Below are 22,452 nucleotides of genomic sequence, written 5' to 3'. Positions count from 1 at the left end.
CTGACGGGACAGAGCCCAGGAAAGACGAGATCGTTACCATCAGCCAGCACATGTGATGGACCCAACCAGCACTGTGAGTGGCCAAATCAAAAGGTCTTGTTGAAAGAGGCCCGCTGCCTGTGCTTCCTGCAGAGCATTTTGTGAGGGCGGCTTGCAAGTCCGCTTGCCTGACTCTGGTTTGATGGAATAAGCTTCTCAGGAGGCAGCAGGGATGGAGGAGCTGTCAGCACTCACAGAGCGGCTGCAGAAGCTAAGGGACTGTGAGCCCCATTGTTCAGCGGGAATGCCGGCCCCTCACCACACTCGCAGCCTTTCAGATTTGAAAAACATCAGCTTTTTCTTTTGAAAGCTCTTTTTTTTTTTCTGGAGGATTTACTCTCCACTCTATAATATCCTGAACAGGGGTTTTCTGATGCCACACTCTCTGAGGTGGCTGGCAGGCCCCAGTGACTGGTGGGAGTCTAGGAAAGGGGCTGGGAGAATATGATTAGGGATTTTTTTTTTCTAGAGAACTTGGGGAGGGAAAGGCGCTTCTGTGAACCACTCTCCCACAGCCAGGAGCCCTGCACAGCGTAACCCAACTGTTGGGCACTAGGGTCATGGCCTTGCACCAGTGAGGCCAGCTGGAAGTCTGTGGTTGACTGCAGCTTGTGCAGGACCTGAAGATCTGAGGTAGGAGTGGGGAGAAAGATCAGAGGAGGTGCGTACAAGGTCCTGCTGCAATTGCGCTATCATTCTAGAAACCGGTACCAGACCTCTCCTGCCTGCTACAGCAGGGCAGCAGACTTACAGCCTGATTCTGGCCTTCTTGAGGTGGATGAGCTCGGTCTTTCTACTGCTTATTGCAGGCGTTAAGGGCTTGATTCACCATTGTGTTATTTCAGATTTACCTGAGCGTGGCTCCATTGAAATCCTTGGTCGTCACACCTGTAGTAACTCAACAGGGAATCAGAAATTCTGTCCAGAGAAGAGTATTGGTTTCCACTACAGTCTGGAGGAGGCCCATGGAGCAGGATTTGGAGTGAAAGATTAGAGCAGGCTGTGAACCAACTTGTTCTAGCACTGTCTGATTTTGGGTATGTTTCATCGTCTGGTGCCTCAGTTTACCCCACTCATCTAATGGCACCTGGTGAGATGAATACATAACAAGTGAATACATAAAATGACACTAATGATACCTCACCTCATTCCCAGGCATGTTGCAAGCATGAACATTTGCAAAGCTGTTAGATCCTCAGTTGAAAGGTGCTGTGAAAGTGCAAAGTGTTATTAATATCCTGTACCTTGCCCCAATAGAGTCTGCATTCATTCTGGGGAATTTCTGGATATAAACCAGACAGCTGGAGAATGACATTTCTTGAAAACATCTATGATTTATTTTGTGCTCTTTAATTCCATTTTGTATTGAATACACGTTTGTCACAGGGCCCTTGTTCAAAGCGGCCTTTTACGTCTAAAACAGACGGGTGTAATTTACTTCAGCTGGCGTAAACTGGCCTAGTTTAGCTGAAGTCAATTGCTGATTTACACCAGAAGAGTACCTGGCCTCTTATTTTCAAATGAAACTCCATAACTGGGAACGTTTGAATGTTAAAATCAAACCACTTTACGACAGATAACGACTCTGCATAACTAACTGTCTGGCCAGAGTTCGGTAGAATCTCTTCAAGCCACTGGGCGTCAGGTTCTGGGAACAATATTGTTTTTGCAGAAACTCACGTCTCTGGATGGGTTCCCTGGCTCTGCCTTTTCTGTTTTTTTTTTAAACACGTTCAGCTTTAGAGTCTGAGGCTAGAAGCTGGCCAGGCTGCTGTGGTTGGTTCACATTGCACAACTTTTTGTGTAAAAAAGATGATTTTGGCAGATTTGATTGTTTTGTTTTTTAGAGAGGTGGAAACTTGTACTGCTTGAGTAAAGAGCACGAGTGAGCTATTTTCCACTGCATATCCTTCGTGACTGGCTGTTGTGCCTAACCCCTCTCATGGTTGTGCTGAACAATGGAGGAACTATCTATTAAATGTAACCCCTTTCCCTAGAGTACGGAAGGGCCTATGATATACAGGTTGAACCTCTCTAATGTGGAACTCTCTTGTCCAGCAAACTCTATAACCTGGCATGAGTTTAGTTAACGGGATGACCACTTGTCATGGGTGTGGCCAAGTTTCCCATGGTCTCATCAAGCTGGTTTACAGCCGATAGTCCTGGCTCTCAGTCTTCTATGCTGTTATTTAGCTGTCATTTACCCCTAAAGGAGCCAATAAGCAGTGGAAGTATTGGTAATGTGCTAGAAATCATTGACCTCCCATCATCTGGCAAATTCCCTCATCTGGCAATGATCATGTCCCAAGGGTGCTGGATTAGAGAGGTTCAACCCATACTAACCCTCACAATCCCTTGCCAAGAGGTAGAAAAGTATCATTATCCCCAGTTTGAATCTGGGTAACTGAGACAAAGACTATGGCCTGATCGACACTAGACTTTAAAGTCGATTGTAGACATGAAATTCAGCAATTCTGCAGCTAGAATCAACTTATCTGCAATCAACTTACCCCATCAACCTCCCTTACTCCTCCCGATGTCAAGCAGTACAGGGGTTGACTGTCAAACCCACATAGTTCTATTTCATGCATCCCTACTAGGCGTGCAAAACCGAAACCCGAAGAGCAACCCTGACCGGGTTGATCTTCCGCGTAGTGAATACATATCCTAAGTAACTTACCCACAGTCACACATGAGAAGAGAGGGGAAAACTTAACTGGGTTTTCTGACCACTGTTTAACTCCCAACACCATTCTTGAACTCCTGAGTCATCTGCTTGACACAAGAAACCCTCCCAAGAAGCTTTAAAATGGTTAATGACCTCTGCATCATTTTGTGCAATCCTCAGTCTGCAACCAGATCCTGAGTAGATGTCAATCAGCCTCATTCAGCTGAAATCAGTGCAGCTACACTGATTTATACCTGCTAAGAATCTGGCCCTCTGTGTCTTGATCCAGTATTTTGGATCACAGCAGTGAGCACTGGTTTGCTGTTGAAGCACAGGAGTGGCGAGCAGGAGGCGTGAGTTACCCTTTGGCTTGAGGTGATCATGGGCAAGTCACAGTGCTGCTCTGTGCCTCAGTTTCCTCATCTGTGCAATGGGATTAATCACCCTGATTGCTTTTAAGAAGTGCCTGGGATCTTTAGATGCAAACTGTTCTATTGTTTTCTTTTCCTTTTTTGTTGTGTTGGATCACTGACTCCCATCATCTGTAGTCAGCCAGTCATGTTGTGTGCATTGGAGAGGTTCTGCTTTTGGCCCTTAGCACAACCTAGAACTGATGCTTTTGCTCACAGTCTACAGGTGAGAAGTTGAACCAGAAAAGTTAAAATCTCTCTGGATTCATCTCAGGAATGTCTCCATTTCTTCTTTAACTGGAGCTGGGCCTACCATGGCAGGCACTCTGCCATCTTCTTGTTGCAGTTATAATGAGGGTCCCATACTTAGCTTGTTGACAAGTGATGCCAAAGCTCAGAGTTAAAAAGATGAATGATTACAGTCTTTATGTGCTTCTGCTCTCCAGAGAATGGGCCACACTTGAACCATCTGGACGCTCCCTAACATTGTCAAGCAGAGGGAAAAAGGACGATGTGATAGAGTAGGTACCGCTCCAGATTAAAAGCCAACTGTACTGTGGTCCCACCTCTGGCAGTGTGTAACTATGTGCAAGTCACAGCATGGCTCCATGCCTCAGTTTCCCAATCTGGAAAAAGAAAGATAATCCTGTCCAGGTTTACAGAGCTTTATGTACCTGCCAAGTATTATCAAAAGAAAATTGTTTGCTGACTGCTGAGGAAGAGGAAGAAGAAACCACTCAGTTACAAGGAGAATGGGTACAATTTAAGCCTTGTCTATTGTGCTCTGACTTCCACCACAACCCTAAAGACACTGGTGCAAGCCCCTCATGCAGACAGCACAAGGGTGCAATTGCCACCACTGGTTTCAGTCAGGGGGAAAGCTAAATGGGCATATATACAGCAGCCTGGCTTGTTTATACTGATGGCTCTTAGCCTGGAAAAAAGGTTCCCTTGGCAAAAGGACCCTGGGAACCAGTCCCCAGCACCACTGCTTGAAGAACAAGAAACCCAGCCTGGCCTCCATCTTTGAGAGATGTCTTGTCAGATTCTTAATGCACAGTGGGCTGGTTTACAGTCTGACCTATTTGCAGCAGGGACTGTAGTTTCTATTACAAACAACACTACAAGACAAATAAAAATGGGCAAGTTAAATTAGCTCCTTTCCCCCCTTTTCTCTCCGACTTCCCAGCCCCCCATGCTCCCACTTTCTGTTTTTCTTATCATGCCAATTGCTAATTTAAAAAACCTGAAGCTTCTTTACTGAGCCAGATGGACTGGGTGAGTTCACAGGAATTTTTCCACAAGGAGATTTGCTCTGGTCCCCTTTCATTCCTCCAGCCCCAAACCGCGAGAACAGGCAAGACCAGAGTTACCTTCTGGCTCGTAATCATTCAAGGGGTCATGGAAGGCATTTGGAGGCAGACGTTCATTTGCTGAGTTGCATTTGGTTGAAGATGAGCATCATATTTAATGTTACGTGTGAACCTTGCTTTTTATGGTTTCTTTGACGTCCATGAGGAGACTTTGGAAGCCTTTTTGGTTTAAAGCCCTGGCTTGGTTCACATTGAATAACCTAATGGTTACTCTCTTCATTGCCTCTGAGCCTGGCCATGGAGTGGTTTTTCTGTCCAGTGTCTGCAGGACAAGAGTGAGAAGATGGGCTAGAGGAAACATAGATTGTGAATGGGTTAGCAACAGCAATGAAAAACGAGGGATCTAGAACCCTACATTCTGATGACACACCATTGCTACAAGCCCATGTTTACCCACCACAGTTGCTTGTTGGGAAATCTTGTCATTGTTTTGCCCCCTTGCTCTAGTACAATGCTTTGCTACACACTTTGAGTGCCCCTCAATATCTTTGAAAGGTTTCCTGCAGCTTCCAAATCATTCATGGGTCAGAGCTTCACTTGATGTCAATCAGCATCACCTGCTGGGAACATGGACCCATAACTCAAGGCTGCCCATGATACGTAGGGGTGAGAGCCAGAAAAGACTTGCCATGGTCACCCCCAGTGCCTTGTCTACACTAGCCCCCCACACCTATTGATCTAAATTATGAAATTCCAGCAAATGCCATAATTGAAGTCAACATATGTACCATGGTGCCTTTTGAGTAATAAGGTCAGCGGGGCCTGTTCTCCCATTGACTTCAGCTACTCTTCTCATCCTGGTCGAGTAGCAGAATTGATGGAAGAGCACATGGAGATCAATTTGTTGTGGCTAAGCAGACACAATAAATTGACCACTGGTGGATCGATCGCTGCAGCGTCAATTCACCATGTAGTGGAGACAAGCCCTAAGAGTTAAGCAGGGTTCTTTCTTCTAAGAGAACGGAAATAACTGGCATTTCAGATATTCCATGCAGTAGTAAGTGCTGGGAAATGTTGACTTTTAAAATGGCAGCTACTCTACCAAGTCATCTAGTATGTTACCTTGCAGAGACCTAGATTTTCTGGGGCTTTTCCCAGTCTAGCTGTGCGGGTGAATGGGATTCCACCATTCCCCTAAGAAGTCCAGTGCATCTCCCCATCAGGATGGTTTTCTGATCTCCATTGTGAGCTTTCCTTTCCACCCAACCTCTCTTAGACCATGAACAGACCCTCTGGTTCCTGGATATATACCAGTTCTTAAGGCAGGCTCCATGCCCCACAATCCCAGGGGCCCAGAAGAAGTATGCCAGAGGAGCAAGTGGCTTTGGTTGCCTCAGGAAGGGCCAGGCGGATAAGCAAGGGGTCTGGAGTGGAAAGAAGGCAGACATATTTGGGAGGGTGGCAGACAGCTGAGAGGCAATTTCTGATTAGATGGGAACAGTTTACATTTAGCCTGAGTCCACCCCCTCTATTCGCAGAGGAAGAGAGGGTGCCTGACTCTGGCATGAGTATGCAAAGCAGGATGGAGGCACAAAGCACTTGTTTTCTTCCCTGCTCGCCATCACCATCTTGTGCCCCAAGCACAGGCCTAGCGCATGCTACCACCATCTAGGCAGAGAGGAGATGGCAGCCAAGGTCTCACCCAGCTCCCACTTTCTGCCAGCCAAGCTCTGCCCAGTACCTCCCAAAACTCCACCTCTCCCATGCTGTGCCTTCCTACTTAACATTCATAGTGCGGCAGTGCCTGCAGGTTAGACAAGTCAGGGTCCCATTGCGCCAGGCACTATACAGACATCAAAAATGAAAGGCCTTTCCCCAAGGCTCTACCACTATAATGGACAACACATAATAGGTGGATGCAGGCTCACTGATGTGGGAGGGGGGCCACACAAAGGGGGCAAATACCCTAGGGCCCAGCAATTCAGCTGGCCCAGAGCTTCTCCCTTTAAATCACCACCACAGCCCCACATGGTGTGCTCCATGCAGCACCAAGGGCTGTCTGGGGGAAGTTAACACCAGCCTCTCCCTTTCCATTTGAAGCCCCATGCCTTCCACCTGAGGCCTCACTCCTTCTGGGGTCATGGAGCCGCCTCTCCCAGCCTTATCCAGGGGCCTGGCAAGTCTGTTAGCCCCACTGGATGGATGAAACACATAAGTAGGCCTGGCCATGGAAACAAGGTAACAATAGCCTGTATGTAATTTCTTAAGCAGTAATCACCACTAATCACCTGTCTAGCTTTCCTGGCACAATCTGAACTCACTCCTCCTTCCCACTTGTCGTTTTTCATTAGATCCCTCCTATGATACTGTCAGGAGAACAGGATGGGGCAATAACATGAACTCCAGCCTCACCAAAAGTAAGTAACTATGGTAGGAGTGGCAAATTCTGATGTGGAGGATCAAAAGCTGGCCACGAGTTGGGCTAGTTTTGGTTTGCTGCTTGTCCTGGAATCAGAGTGACTGAGGAGTCAGGCCATACTAACTTTGAGAAGTCCTGTGACACCGTATCGACTAACAGATATATTGGAGCATAAGCTTTCATGGACAAAGACCCACTTCATCAGATGCATAGGAATGGAGATCCCAATGCATCTGACAAAGTGGGTCTTTGCCAACAGAAGCTTGTGCTCCAAAATTTCTGTCAGTCTATAAGGTGCCTCAGGACTTCTCATTGTTTTTGAGGACAGAGACTAACACGGCTACCTCTCTGATATATATTAAGTTCCAGTCTCTTGTGAAGCATTAGAGGCAGGTACTATCACCCTTACCTTGGGCCAGATTCTGGTACAATTAATCATAATCAATAACACCTCACTCCAATAACTTATTAAAGTACTGCTAAAGGAGAAAGATGCCACTCACCATGAGAAACAGTATCAGATTCTGGCCCTTAATATTTGTAAAGGCCATTGATGTCATCATCTGGAAGGTGTTGTAGACATACAAATTATGCTAGTTGTTAGTTATTTTCATACAGCATAGAATTTTGCAGTGCTGCAGCATGGGGGTAGATTTCTTGCTGCCCTCAAGTGGTAGATTTATGCCCTGAAAGAGGTGGATTGCTAGCCTTTCTGCTCTACACAGCACTCATTAGGCCTCAGTTGGGCTATTGTGTCCAGTTCTGAGCCCCACAGTTCAAGAAAGATGTGGAGAAATTGTAGACGGTCCAGAGAAGAGCAACAAAAATGATTAAAGGTCCAGAGAACATGAGCTACGAGGGAGGATGGAAGGAACTGGGCTTGCTTATTTTAAGAAGAGAAGTCTGATAGGGGATATGATAGTGTTTTCAGTACCTAAAAGAGAGTTAAAAGGAAGAGGAAGAAAAATTGTTCTCCTTGGACTCTGATGATAGGACAAGGAGCAATGGGCTTAAACTGCAACAAAGGATGTTGAGGTAGGACACTAGGTAAAACTTCCTGACTATCAGGGTGGTTAAACACTGGAATAAACTACCTAGGGAGGTTGTGGAATCTCCATCACTGGAGATATTTAAGAGCAGATTAAACAGACATTTATTGGGAAAGGTTTAGACAGTGCTTGGTCCTACCATGAGGGCAGGGGCCTGGTCTCAATGACATCTTGAGGTCCCTTCCAGTTCCAGTTCTACTGTTCTATGATGTTCATGTTAGCTAGTATCATTGACTGTTACTGGGGCATGTGGTGCTCTTCTTTCACTGGAGTCATACATCCTGCAGCCACAGGTTGACCCTGAGCAAGATACTAATCAACTGGGATAGGCAGAATTTCAGCCTAAATCAACACTCTTCCTGTTTAGCAGCTTTATGGAAAATGTTCTCTCAGAATGAGAAGACCCTCCCTTAGTTTATAGCATTATCTCTGTTATCAGCAGGGTCTCCAGGAGGAGGAACAGAGAGGCTAGTGCTGAAGTTGAATAGGTATACAGTACTGGTTGGGAATTTTTTGACCAAGCTATTATTTTTAATCAGAAAACATCCATTTGCCAAATGGAAATTGTTTGTGGGAAAGGCTGAGGTTGGCAAATTTCCCATTTAAAAAAAGTTACCAAAAATGTTTAGAAATTGTTAAAACATCTCATTTTGCTATTTCTGAAACAAAAATAAAAAATCCATTTTTCAGTTCAAAGCCACTCTTGGTTTTGAAATTTAGGTTAATTGAGAGTAAAAAAAGAATTTGACCTGATTCAGAATTCTTGAAGCCTTTCCATTGATAAAAATTGTGACGTCAACATTTCATCCCTAATCAGGATAAAAAATATTTATGAAAACTCCATCATTCCCAGATGACACAAAACTGTTTTTTGCCCATCTCTGCTGGCTTGGTCATCTTCATATATGTACACTGGATTCACCTTGTTCCCTGTTTGCTCCCTTTCCACTGCTTGCAGTACAACTATGATCTCATTTTCTCCCTTATTACAGGTCCCCCGGTTGCAGGGACTCAAACTGTGAATAAGAATACAGAACAGCAACGGCCCCAACCAGGTAAATGTGTCTAGTCTGTGCCTGGCTGTATACTTTAAATGACTGCATGTCCCAACTTGTTATTGTAATGTGTCAAGCTGGGACAGTCTTAGGCTTCAGGTATGTGGGCACAAACACTTATAAGGAGGTGTCATGAAGTGATAGTCAGCTGCATTCATCCACCAACATGCTTATCCAAAAACTTCTGACTGCTTATGGACACCCCTCCCCCATTTAAAAGAGAGATCCCTGTATCAGCTTTGGCATGTGCAGGGTCCAAAATCTTTAGTGTCACATTAGGTATCGCCTATGACATCCCACAGCAGGTAATGTAAAGAGTTCTGAAGCAGCTACTCATCAGAGTTGCTTCAGCCACAGTGGGATAAAGGGTCTACAGGCTGGATTCTAACCCCCATTATACCAATATCAATTGAGAGCATCTCCCACAAAGTCAACAGACATTCACCACTATCAAAAAACTGTCAAAAGTCTTCTTCAAACAGGGATGCTTTTTGTTTAGGTTTCCCAGCTAAAGGACACCATCTCAGTGGAAAGATTATAACAGTAGTGCCCCAGGAAAGTGCATGATGGAATTTCAGAATAGCATTCAATGTGAGCCTCATTTTGCTCCTCTAAACATCAGCTGTAAAACACCCATTGACTTCACAGATGAGTTGGTCCAATGCTCCATTGACTTCAGTGCGAGCAGAACTGAGCCAACGCTGGAATGATTTTGAATATCCTCTCTGCACACAAGAAGAGGAAATAATCAGCCTGGCTAGAAAATGAAGCAGACTTAAGCAAGTCACCCAAATGTTGACGTTAGGGCTACTGTATTTGCTCTGATCCAGTTGTGTGGTGCTGGCCTGATGTTCTGATTTCATGCAGCCAGCTGCTTAGTTGTGGCATGTGTCCAGTGGAGGTTTTGATCTTACAAAGTGGGACACTTTGTGTTTTTCAATCCTCCCTCAATAAAGCGGCTGTTCATTAAACAATATAGGAGGCCAATGGGGCTCATTTGTGGAAGGGGTGTGGCAATGTAAAAAAGGAAGGAAATGGACATCTGCATTATTCTGGTTAAGAAAAATAGAGAAGTGCTTTGTTTCTTTTCCTGCAGTAGATTAAAGAAAATATTTTTGTCCCTTTCTTTAGATCCCTATCAAATCCTGGGGCCCACGAGCAGCCGCCTTGCCAACCCAGGTGAGTTCAGTTTGGGGCACCAGGCCACTATCTTGAAGGCAAGCTCTATCTATTCTTTAAGGGGCCAATTCTCTCATGAGCCACTGGTCCAGTCTGGGCTGGAATGATACCTTTTGTCCCTTGTCCACTTGTGCAGAACATACAGGCCATTGGAATGAATGGCAGGGGATCCCACATCTGCCCTTGCCACTGTGCTGGCCATGTCAGCTGGTGTGGAGAATTTTTTCATGATGTCCCATGTGGCTGTGCTATTGGTAGCTTCCATGTGCATCTCCCACCATTGGGCCTTAAATGGTAAGAAGGGTCTTGACTGGACTTGTCTTCCCAAGAAATGACATTTCATTTTTATAAGGCAAGGGTGATCAAATCGTATAGTACAAGGACTATGTAAAGTAAAGCTGGGTGGATAGTGCCAAATCCTTTTTGTTTGAACATGAGCAATCAAGTCACTTCTTCGGTATTGGACACTGCATGAAGTTGCTCATCACAAGCATTCTACCCTTTCTGCTCAATGCAGCTAACCAGATTTGAATTCAGGAGGTTTTGCTGAGGTTTTGCTGAATATTCAAATATTCTGGATAATTGCAATGCATAACACTCAAGAAAAAGATTAGATATTAAGAAACAAAAAATGTATACAGAATACTTTGTTTACCAACAGTAGTATTGTACACTGTAAACTTAATGTTGTGTTTGCTGTATTTATTTGTATTTACTTTCACTGTACTTACTTATGGAAAACATAACTCTAATTTACTTTTGGTTAAGATGCCGGTTATTTGAGAGTGCTGGATAATAGAATGCTGGATATGAAAGATTTTACTCTACTCTGCAACAGAAATCTACCCCTTGGGTAGAAGACGTAAATCACTTACTCTCTGAGCTAGCCTCTTTGCAGGCTTGATATGTTTGATATACCCCCTCATCAGGTCATTGACAGGAAATGAACCCCAGACTTCTGGTAGTAAGAGCACGAGCACCTCTTGCTTCAGCTAAAGGAAGGTCCACTCCCACTGAGACTGTTGCAGTATTGTAAACATCTTTACACAAGCCAGCCATGAAATGGGCCAAGGATTCACCTTGGCATTAATGTGTGTTATATTTCTACACATCTCCAGTCCAGCCCTCTCTTGTCTGGCAACACCCATAATCTGGCATGATTTTAGTTGGCTGGACAACCACATATCATGGGTGTGCCCACATTTCCCATGGTCCCATAAGGTTTGTTTATAGCCACCAGTCTTGGCTCTCAGAGTTCAGGGCTGTTATTTAGCTCTAATTTACCCCTAAATGTCTCCTAGAACCTAGTTAGCATTGGAAGTGTTGGTAATGCTGCTAGACAATATTGACCTCCCGTGGTCTGGCAAATTCTCTTGTTTGGCACTGCACTGGTCCTGAGGATGCTGGATGAGAGAGGCTCAACCTGTACAAGCACGTGCTCTGCTCACAGAGGGAAAAGGTGTTGAATGCTCACATGAAAACAGATTCTGCATACAGGGTATTAGTACAGCCATCTTGAAAGTGATTCAGTGTGAGAGAAAAAACAATACTGTGATCAGACACAAGGTAACCCATGGCAAATTATGAACTGCAGATATCTGCAGCAATAGTTATGAAAACAGTGAGCCAAAATAGGGCTGAAATATGCTTATGTCAGCTACTCAATGAATAATTCTGAATAATGACCATGTTCATAAAAAGCTTTTTTTGAATTATTCCTAGAGTTGTAGATGTTAAGGCCAGAGGGGACCATTTTGATCAGTCTTACCTCAAATGGAAGAAAAGGCCTAATGATTAGCTTGCTGGGAATAGTTGGGCCAGCCCTCCAAAGAGCTTGAAGGAAACTTTCCCATCAAAGGCTGAGATAGTCCCTCTGTTTCCTGGCTTTGTCTTTTCATTTAAGCAGGAAATAGAATGTAATTTCCTTTTCTTTTTGGCTCACTCCATGCAGGGAGCGGGCAGATCCAGCTGTGGCAGTTCCTCCTTGAGTTGCTGTCGGACAGTTCCAATGCCAGCTGCATCACATGGGAGGGGACCAATGGGGAGTTCAAGATGACGGATCCTGATGAGGTGGCCAGGCGCTGGGGAGAGCGCAAGAGCAAGCCCAACATGAATTACGACAAGCTGAGCCGAGCCCTCCGATACTACTATGATAAGAACATTATGACCAAAGTGCACGGCAAAAGGTATGCCTACAAATTTGACTTTCACGGCATTGCCCAAGCTCTCCAGCCTCATCCAACTGAGTCTTCAATGTACAAGTATCCATCAGATCTTTCCTATATGCCTCCTTACCATGCCCACCAACAGAAGGTGAACTTTGTGCCCCCACATGCCTCCTCTATGCCTGTCACATCATCCAGTTTCTTCGGAGCAGCAGCATCCTATTGGACCTCTCCTACAGGCAGCATCTACCCAAATCCCAATGTCCCTCGTCATCCCAACACTCATGTACCATCGCACTTGGGCAGCTACTACTAGATATATATATGTAGATTTTTTTTAGCCTTCAGTGCCCTTTATCAATCTGGTTGGATGCTCCCTTACTTCTGGGATTTTTGGACCTCTTTTGGATAATTTGTGGCCGATGTGGTGGGGGGAATGAAAACTGGGTATTAGTTAATCTTGGATTAAATCCCCCTTTTTTTTTTTTTTTAATTTTGCCTCTTCTGTCTTGAACTGAGAGATGGATACCTCTGCCGGCCAGTACTCCGTGCTTTTATTTTGGTTCTAAGTCTTATGTCCATGAAGATTGCTCTCCACAACCTGGATTGATTATCAGTATTTGAATTTTGATGAGACAAGAAAAGAAAAATTAGCAGTCTGGAGTCTCTTGACAAGACAAAGATCCAGCCAGGGGCCTTAGAAGAATGCTATATTTAACAGGGACTTAAGATGACATGTGTGCTTTGGTGGTTTTTTTTCTGGTTTCAGGGAGAAGAAGGAAGATTCAGAAATTCTGTTGTGAGGACCTGAGGCTGCAGGGGATGGCAACTGGAATCTTAGTTTTAATTAAGGCCAATGAGGTTTTTGACCCAACTGGAAAGTTTGTGTGTGTGTCTGTGTGTGTCTGTGTGTGTGTGTGTGTGTGTATTTAGAAGTAAAGGGCATTGAAGGAAACTTTCTAGAGTGTGCAACTTGTGTTGGACTGTATATTAACTCCAGAAACATCTGAGACCAGAACAAAAGATACTAACTAATGTCAAGCACAAACATTCCTTGAGAGCAAAAATGGAATAAAATAAATGACAGCAGGTCCTAGAGCTCTGCCAAAGCTTTTGGGATCGCTAAGCGCTACCGATTCGCGAACGCTGTGCGTTTGTCAGACCGTCATTCTAAAGGTCAGCTAATCAGAAGGCAACTTACTGTATAAGTTATGCAGAGTTATTTTTTCCCTATATCTCACAATATTAAAAGAAAGATTAAATAAAACGAGTTGACCTCAGTCACTAATGCAGGTGATTTTTACTAGCAGATCAGTTGTTTGTGGGTTTTTATGTTGTTGTCTGTCTGGTTTTTTGTTTGTTTAATGTAATTTGTACATCTTTTCAATCTGTACATTTGGGCTGTATCTTTGTACTTTTTGCTACAAAAAATAAAATGAAAAAACATACATGCAATATATCTGTTGGGAATAGAGCCCTGATCCCACAACCAGAGTCAGGCAGATTTCTTTCATGTACTAGCATAGAATACCTCTGAGCTCTTTGGGAGTGCCTAGAACATGGGCTTTTTGCTCCTATTTTCGCTTGAGTTCATTGATTGCTAATTAATCCAAGTTGGCCAACATGCTATTCAGCCTGCTTGAAAAAAAAAATCAAAGTTTTCCAGATTTTTCATGACAATTTGCCACGAAAATGTTGAGTTTTTCAATTTGATAATTCTATAAAGTTGAACAAAAATCAGCAAACATTCCTCCCCCACAAACCCCCTCCCACCCTCTCCAAAAAAAAAAGATGAAAAGCTTTTGCCAAACATTTTCATGAAAATTTCAAATATTTGAAAATTTTCCACTACCTCTATTTTTGAAGCTAGTTTTGATGATCCAGGAATGTTCCTTTCAGGACATAAACATGAAGCTCTTGGAACAAATGTTTATAGAAATCTTAGATTAGTATTTACAAGTCTATTAGCTAATTTGGAATTAACTGGCAATCATTTAACATGAGCAAAAATTCTCGTTTAGACATAACCTTTGAACACCTATGTCAGTGCAAGGTTAGGCCACGTGGACATAATTGCAGAATTGGGACCTTAAAACAGAACATTATTGTTTGGTCATAACTTTAAATCGAAGCACTGATGCCATTATTCAACAAAAAGAGAAACTGAGATCAAGCCAATAAGTTTAGGTCTTAGTGCTTTTGGAACGTTTATGGTAACTTTTCTGCAATAATCACAAAAATTTTAAAACATTTAAAAAATTCCCCATGGAAATGGGCTTTTGCTATTATATATATGCAATGTATTTTTGGATATTAAAATATATATAATTTTGCAAGTAATCTTTGTGGGTTTTTTAAAAAATTGTATGAAATGTTACACAGACAACAGTTGTATGAGGATTATGCTGTAAAAATGTGAGAAAATAAATGATGGTTTTCTTCTCTAAGATATCATATTATTACATTTTTTCACCCAAAGTCACAGTGAAACCATATATTTTCAGTCTACATTATATTTATTTTTTTGCTGCAGAGAAAGAAAATAAGAGTAAATTAGCCTTCTTATAGCACTGTTCGTGAATAGGTTTCAAAGCACTTGACAAAGGAGGCAAGTATAATTCATTATCCCCCAGATTACAAATAGGGAAACTGAGCTACAGGGAGGTGCAGTGACTTGCTCAAGATGTTCTGAGTTCCAGTCCAGTACTCCTGTCACTAGACCATATATCTCTAATGCTACCCTATTTGTTTAAACAATTCTGATTCCCTGTATTACTTACCTCTGATTAGCCAAGCTGTGGGGATGTGGGGGTTAACAAATTATTAATGGAGAATCTCAGTGTGTCTCCCCCACAAAACCCACAATCCATCACAAGCAAGTTTACGCTGTTACTGAGAGCAAAATTTGCCCTTCAGAATCCTTGGCCAAGATGCTCACAGATGAGTTGTGACTTGGGAAACATCTGTTTTCATCTTAAATGTTCTAAAATGGAGGTGTTTCAAGTTGCCCACTGCAAAATGAAACCACCTCAGCTCATTGGTCAGGCTGGAAAATCTTGGAATTGATAACTACAGATACCATACAAGCCAATTGTAATTCACCTCAATTTGCTGGCCATCTGCTGGATTGAAGTTTTGAGGGAAACTCTGTTTTTTAACATGTAAACAGAGCATATGTGCACTAGGAGTGACTGAGAGCATAAACATAGAATATGATAGTACTAATTCTACACAGTTGGTGTTTTGAGGAGACTAGAGCAGATGGGAGCTGGATACAGCAAGGTTATAAAGAAAGTTTTATGAAAAAGATGATTTACAACTTGCGAATGTGAGTTTCGTGTGTGGACAGCGCAGCAGGGAAATGATTTCCTCTGCATTCATGGTCAGGATTCGCAGCTACTTGGTGAAATCCCATTTACACTGAATTTTCCCATTGACTGCAACAGAGCCAAGATTTTTACCTACTGTTTCTGTTAGGCTACCAAAAATTGTAGTGTGAAGAGTGACTTCCGTAGACATGTAAACCTCTGTGCCTGGGCACTGGTGGGTAACCACAGCTGCCTGAGGTGCTTGAGAACACCAGAAGGGCAGAGGGTCCCTTTGCGGAGACAGCTCTCTGCTGACAGTTATTAGTGAGAGAGTGTCAGGGCCAGTCTTCAGCCATATGGGGCCCCACACAGTGATATTAAACTGGGGCCACTATACCAGATGGCAGGGTGGGGCAGGATTTTTCAGAGAGGTGATTTTATAATCTTCATCAATGCACTAATGACATATTTTAAGGCAAATTTTAAACTAAGGTCCTGTAGATTAACACAGTAAGTTCAAAAACTGACAGTATATAGCTGGGTTTGGCAAATGCCTCTTAGGTGGTTTCATTACCACTTGAATGGCTCTTTCACAGGTTCTGCTAATAGGGCTGGCAGGCCTTTTCCACTTTAGGTTAACTAGATCCTCTCTGGAGGAAACAGAGCCACAGAACAGGGGTAGGAAGAGGTAGGAGGGTGGATATTAAAACCCAATGATGCCCCAAATTTTGGGGTGCCCTAAGCGGCTGCATATTCTGCATATGGACAAGCGGCCAAGTGGGCCAGGGCTTATTTGCATGTCTGTTCTTTGACGGTTAGGGGCATTTGGCTAAAATCAGTCCCATGTGGAGGTAATCAAATGTTATTGTTCTGCTTGGGATATGAAGGCGAAAAGATCTGCACCAGAACATGGGCAAGGGGTGCAGGGTCACCTAGGCACAAGGAAATTTAGGCAGTAGTGGGGAGAGATGAAGATTTTATTTTTTGTTAAAAGTGTATTTTTGCTCGGCAGGACTTTGTCATGGGTCCCTACCCTGTGGATGACTCATTCAATGGCTGAGCTCAGACAATTTCACGGCAGAGGGCTGAAGTACTTTTGTGGTAGGCTGAGGAGAGTGGAGCAAAACACCCTGCAAGCTGCTGTTTACCTCAGACATTCTACTGTGGGCCTCTATACTCAGCAATCAGAACCAAAATCACCTCAGCTGGGTCACAAGGCAGAGTCCCCAGTACAGCCCAGGGAGCAGCAACCTGCTAGGATTCTGGGACTCCAGCCACCCAGGACAACAAACAGTGAGCGGTGAGGTGGGGCAGAGGGAAGTGGTCTGAACTCATTAATCACTTGCATGGGCGGGAGAAGAGCTAAGCCTGACATTACTGTTGAGAATCCCTAAGGGAGGGGGAATTTTACCTCATAGAATGGTGAATTTACTGGGTGCTGGTTTCCCAAACGCATTCCGCATTGCGTCTGACAAAGCACTCTGTATTGTAAGCCCCAGGCATCCATGCTTCTGGACAGGGAGGTGTTGCCTGTCAAGGGTGGTGTACATTGTTACCCAGGTTAATGGGTAGAAGATCAAGTTGGTATTGTGTTCCTCTTCCAAAGGAACCGCTAGAAAATTGAGCATCTGGCAGAAGAATAACAGGCAAGAGCTAGAAACTAACTTCTTACCTTCTGCTTTTTGCCCCAGTATTAAGACATATAAAATATGCAGGATCAGCTATTATTGCATTGTCTCGGTCTCTCAATACGCTAGCATATTGGGAGGGGTTTTTTTGTAAATACAAGAGGTGCTTAAATTTTCATTTGAAATGTTCCTGAGTATTGTGGATCCAGATCATGAGGTAAAAGACACCAAATTTCAGGGCTCTAGGACTGCACCCTTCTCTAATCCTCATGCTAAACAATAGCTAAAAATATAAACAGACTAACAAATGTGGAAAGGAAGATGCCACACCCTGTATGATAAACATGCAATTTGGAGCTCCCTTGGCACAAACTTCTACCCTGAAACTGGATCATTATCTGATGAAACTTCACATCATTTTCTATATTTGAGTGGGGCTATTGCTATAGCCATATCAAGGTTTGTATAAAACAGCCTTCTGCTGTTGACCAGAAAAGCCAAGTCATCAGTACAGGAAGATCACCTAAAGGAGCTGGTTTTGTGGTGTTGCTATTGTAGGGCTTCTAATGAGCGCTGGGCTGTGTGCTAATTTTTTGCCATGAAATAACTTTTTTAATACTCCTGGTTGGGAATTTTTCAATCAAATGATTTTCTGTTTGAAAATGTTTTGTCAAAGCAGACGTTTTCCACTGAAACAAATCGTTTCATGCTGTAGGATGGACTTTTCTAGTGAAAACTGGAGTGATACCTGGCCTAATACTTTGAGCCACTCACCTCGCAAGTGCCCTACCTACTCACTAGCCTGGTTTCTTTCTCTGTTTCCCCCCCGCCCCCCAAGATTTTGGGCAATATCTCTGTTTTGAAACCTAGTCCTATTTTCCCCCCTTCTCCCTGCCCCCAAAATGCAGCTCTGGTTTCCAGTCAGTCCTCATTGTGCATGGCATACATGGAATGGCTTTGATAGACCTCAGCCTGGTTCCCAGTGAGTGAACTTCGACATCACAGGAGGCACAGCCATGTTTGACATTAATTGGAACCATAGCTGCTGTGTGGCTAAATCCGGTCTGATAAACTGGCACCTTTAACTAGCACTAAACCCACTAGGGAAAAAGTCAAAGAGAAATTACTTTCTCTTTGTAATCCAGAGGCACTGAGACCACTGACAAAGAGGAGTGACATCTGCTCTATGCTTTTAGCTGAGACACAATTGGCTTTTAGCTTATGTGGTAGAGGCACATGGTTTTAGTCCCTAAAGTTCCCAGGTTCAATCCCACCTACTTATGACTGAGGTCCATCAGCATTAAATCTTCTTAGATTTCCCCTTGTAACTTCACTTCCCTCTGACTGTTCGTGGCAGACCCTTCCATGCTTTCTGACCAGCTGTTTGTCTCAGCCGCAAGCCTAGTAAATTGGTTCCATTTAAATACCCATGACAAGGTGCTACATGGTTGGCCTGCAGAGCAGGAGATTATAGGTGGTGTTGACACTGACCAGGTGTGCTTGAGACAGGGCGCCTGTTTGAAACTAATGTAAATATTTGCCAGGACAAAGGATGAATCAAGTCTCTCATTGGACAGGGTTGGTGGGAGTGGGGGCGACGTTTTTCAGACCTGCTTTATGCCTCTGCATATTATCTGCATGGGCAGAGAACAGGAGACTTGGAGACAGGCATGTGGCGTAACAGAGACCACAGCAGGGATACCAAAGCAAGAGTAGCTCTGTGGGAAGCAGGACTGAATTGGCCTCTGAGAAGTGTGGATGAGGGTGTAATTATTTGAGTGTTCAAGAGAGATGGAGAGGGCCTCGTTCTGCTGGGGCTAGGGTAGAACAGCTAGTGAGGCTTTCAGCTCCTTCTGGCAGAGCAGTGCTGGCTCAGCACAGCTCACAGACAGCACACATGTCACAGTGGGGCCAGCTCTGCCCATTTGGTCACAAGTTGCATAATTTTTTCCTTAAAGCCTCCACTCTGAGAGTCAGGTGATGGTGGGAGACTCGGGGGTTGTGTTTAAAAGTAGGAATACAGCAAGTGTCTAGCTCTTCTGGTTGTGGAGAAAAAGCAAAAAGGCAATGCTTAAAGCCTCAAACCCAAGCAGGCAAATAGACAGACCCACCCTTCCTCCCCACACATGTACACGCATTTGTTATCTTTTAAAATATCGTAGTTAGGTGGGCCCTGAATGTGATGTCTGAATGTTTGGTGTTGGCAGTAGTGGGATGCTGGCTGTGCACAAAGGGTCAGATTCTGATCTAAGCGGTGTTGGTGTAAAGCCGGAATAATGCCCTCAGTGTGACACCAGAGAAAATGGCACCCCTTTTGACCCTAAGAATCTGCCATGAATCCACAGTGGACCTGTCAACATATCTGGCTCCCTTCACTCCAGTACATGAAATGGCCACAGCAGAGATTGTCATAACAACCTTGCTAAGCTGTAAATGCCATATCTAGGGTAGCCACCCTCTATGTGACAGGTCTCATTTTTCACAGGCTGGGGTGATAGGACTAGAAGCAACCTTTTGCCCCTGGAGGACACGTTTTCCTGGTGCCTTATGTATACGACTCAGCCATGCTACAGAGCTTGGAATTACCTGGCATCTCAAGTGACACTCATGCATTCCAACATCCTCCTGCCCACGCCCACCTCTTGCCTGGGCTGCAAGCCCAACTCTGGAGCTACTCCTTCACCCTCTCAGCCCTAGGGAAGGATTCACCTTGTTTGCTAGCAGCCGGGTAGCTCGTCCCCATGACGAATCCTGGATGAGGAGGAGCAGCAGCAGTTGCAGTGCTAGGGATAGAAAGCAAGGAAGGTCCAGTGTAAACACATACCCACCTTCCTGGCTGGGCATCCTTTCCCCCAGAAATACCCCAGCTACTGTCCACATGCCTGCAGTGTCACAGGCTCTGCAAGTATGCTCCTTAATGCAGGTGCAGAAGATGTCACACGTGGTGCTGCACTTCTTGGCAGCTGCACTGCTGAGCAGCACAGGGTCAGGTCACAATACCCTAGAAATATGGGGAAACCATGGGCCTGAGTCGGCTCTCACACTCGCTGGTGTAATCCAGGCATAAACTCAGGGAGGGTGATAGGATTATGACGGTGCCTCAAGATTGTGTCTTTTGGTGCCGGCTTCCACAGCTGCTCTGCACACCAGATTTGGGCTAGGCTGTACGTTTATGGTGGAGGAGCTCAGTTTGCCTGGGGCCTCAGAACATTATTGCAGCATCCAGCCCTGGTGATAATAACATGTAGCTGTTGTTTGGGACTTTTCTTCAAGCAGTCTCTGCGTGCTTTAGAAAGGCCGTTGGTATCAGTTACAGAGTGCTTCTCATCCATAGATATCAGTGCTCTTTAGTGGGCCAGTGAACAGCTTTATTGATGTTCTGCAGTTGAGGAAATTGGGACATAGATGGTATTAGCTGGGGAAACTGAGAACACCGCAGGGATGGGACTTGCCTATGTCCACAAAAGAATTTGTTGGCAGAGCTGGGAATAGATCAGAGGCTTCTCCATGCCCGGTGCAGAGCTCTAGCCACTAAACTCTGCCACCAGTGGGAAACTCCCTGAAGTCTGCATGGAGACAGTGGCAGGGGTGTGGGTAGCCCTTTCAAGATACCTTTGGATTCATCTCAATGATTTAAGCTCTGACTTCTCTGGGAAGGATCTAAATATGTTCAGCCTGACTGGCTCATTCCAGAAAAGAGTCACTAAATGCTTCAACCTTATGCAATAAAATAAGGTGGAGCCTCAGTAAATTTTCATGTCTTGCACGTTACACACTGCTGTGTCCTTGCTGCTGGATTTTCTGTAAATTAGGGCTGCTGGCCACTTAGAGAGGAACTGGCTTTGTTATGTGAAAGTGGCGGGTGCCACCTCCTGGCTGCTGTGAATAAGACACAACCATTCTATTCTGCTAGCATGGTTGTGCAGCCTCACAGAGGCCCCTGCTTGCCTTATGCTAGCTATAATAACAGAATGGTGCTGTCAATTTGCCTGTGAAATGCAAAGTATGTGTGGGATGCATGGACCCAGAAAAGCAGGGGCTTGAGTGTGCATTTACAACTGCTGAACTTTGCAAGGAGAGGTTTGAGACGAGAAGTTAAAAGGTTTCAATTCTAGCCTCTCCTGATTTGCCCTGCATGGCTCTGTTGAGCAGGGATGATTTGCTGCTCCCTGCCATGCGTCAGAGAACTTATTCCAAATTCCTGGAGGCAGAGGTGTCCACCTCAGCAGCAATAGCTTGGCCCATGAGAACCTGTCACAGAGTCCTGCTGAAACATTCTCACTCTTGGTACAGCCTTGTCCAGTGAAATCTCCTCATTATTAGGAGCAGCTCCCTGCCAGTGGCTCTTCTGGTGCTGAGGGTCATTAGACTGGAGTATTGTGGGTATAAGGTCGTGACTGATCACTGAGGAGGGACGTGAGCAGAGGATGAGGAGGCACATGTGCAGAGAAGGCAAGGGGTATGTTGAGGTAGAAAACCATCAGGGCACCTGGTCAGAAGCAGCCAGTGCTGGCACTACCACAGGCTGACATCTGAAAGCCAAAAAAGTTTATGGGCCAAAAGCACTGTGGGTAAAGAAACTCCACTTTGTTTTTCAACAGAGGGTCAGTGGGTTCCATCTGCTGCACAAGATTACATTTATTTTTGTCCTCCTAACTGAACTTTCTTTTAATGGCAAGGGAATGACAGGCCCTGAAATAGATTTCCTATGGGCTCCCTCCCGAGTGGCATTGTACCCAGCATGTCTCTCGATAACCTTTCTTCCCTGCCCTGGGACTTTATCTGCTGCATGACAAACACCCTCGCTGGACAGAAAGAGGAAATTCCACTCATTGTTCTGCTGCTGCTGGGGTCTGACTAATGCACTCTATCTTGTGCCTGGTGCACCACTGTCAGGCTGGGATTGGCAGGCATTTCCCGTGGTGACAATCAAAGGAGACTTGGTGGGAGGAATGCATTTCATCCTGGGACTCCCAGTCAGGGCCCAGCACGAGCCAGTTCAAAGAAACAAACACAAGCCTCGTGTTCCATTGTGCCCAGAGTGCAGCTGACCTGAGGATTATCCCCCTCTGAGCCTCTTCGTTGATGGCTCCTTCCCTGTTGTCCCAGCTCCCGGGTTCTAGAGCTCACCTGCCAGAGAGTGGGAGTGTTCATGACCCCTTTTCACATTGTCAAATGGGAGACACTACGTGGGAAGGGCTCCCAGTGATAGAAAAGGT

At 44.7% G+C, this 22,452-nt stretch overlaps 2 protein-coding genes across 10 annotated transcripts in view; one reads left to right on the top strand and one right to left on the bottom strand.

Annotated features, from left to right (window-relative positions):
* Window positions 1–14,744, top strand: part of FLI1 (Fli-1 proto-oncogene, ETS transcription factor) — a 116,417-nt gene extending 101,673 nt beyond the window's left edge. For 6 of the 8 annotated variants that reach the window (XM_074977136.1, XM_074977135.1, XM_074977137.1 and 3 more), the window contains 4 exons: window positions 6,782–6,847; window positions 8,891–8,953; window positions 10,085–10,132; window positions 12,084–14,744. In XM_074977136.1, the coding sequence (XP_074833237.1) occupies window positions 6,782–6,847; window positions 8,891–8,953; window positions 10,085–10,132; window positions 12,084–12,613 (707 nt within the window). In that variant the 3' untranslated portion in view covers window positions 12,614–14,744. The remainder of the gene's footprint in view (window positions 1–6,781; window positions 6,848–8,890; window positions 8,954–10,084; window positions 10,133–12,083) is intronic. The other 2 variants (XM_074977143.1, XM_074977139.1) reach the window with 2 other exon arrangements.
* KCNJ1 (potassium inwardly rectifying channel subfamily J member 1) overlaps window positions 1,379–22,452 on the bottom strand; it is a 47,685-nt gene continuing 26,611 nt past the window's right edge. Inside the window, exons 2-3 of one of the 2 annotated variants that reach the window (XR_012642553.1) lie at window positions 4,491–4,778; window positions 1,379–3,743 (exon numbers count right to left, since the gene is read on the bottom strand). The gene's annotated coding sequence lies outside the window, so the exon portion shown is untranslated. The remainder of the gene's footprint in view (window positions 3,744–4,490; window positions 4,779–22,452) is intronic. The other variant, XR_012642554.1, reaches the window with a different exon arrangement.

This window comes from Carettochelys insculpta, chromosome 25, assembly GCF_033958435.1.
Source record: "Carettochelys insculpta isolate YL-2023 chromosome 25, ASM3395843v1, whole genome shotgun sequence".
NCBI lineage: Eukaryota > Metazoa > Chordata > Testudines > Carettochelyidae > Carettochelys > Carettochelys insculpta.
Note: the sequence above shows the minus strand (reverse complement) of the source record. Positions and strands in the feature narration are given on the sequence as shown.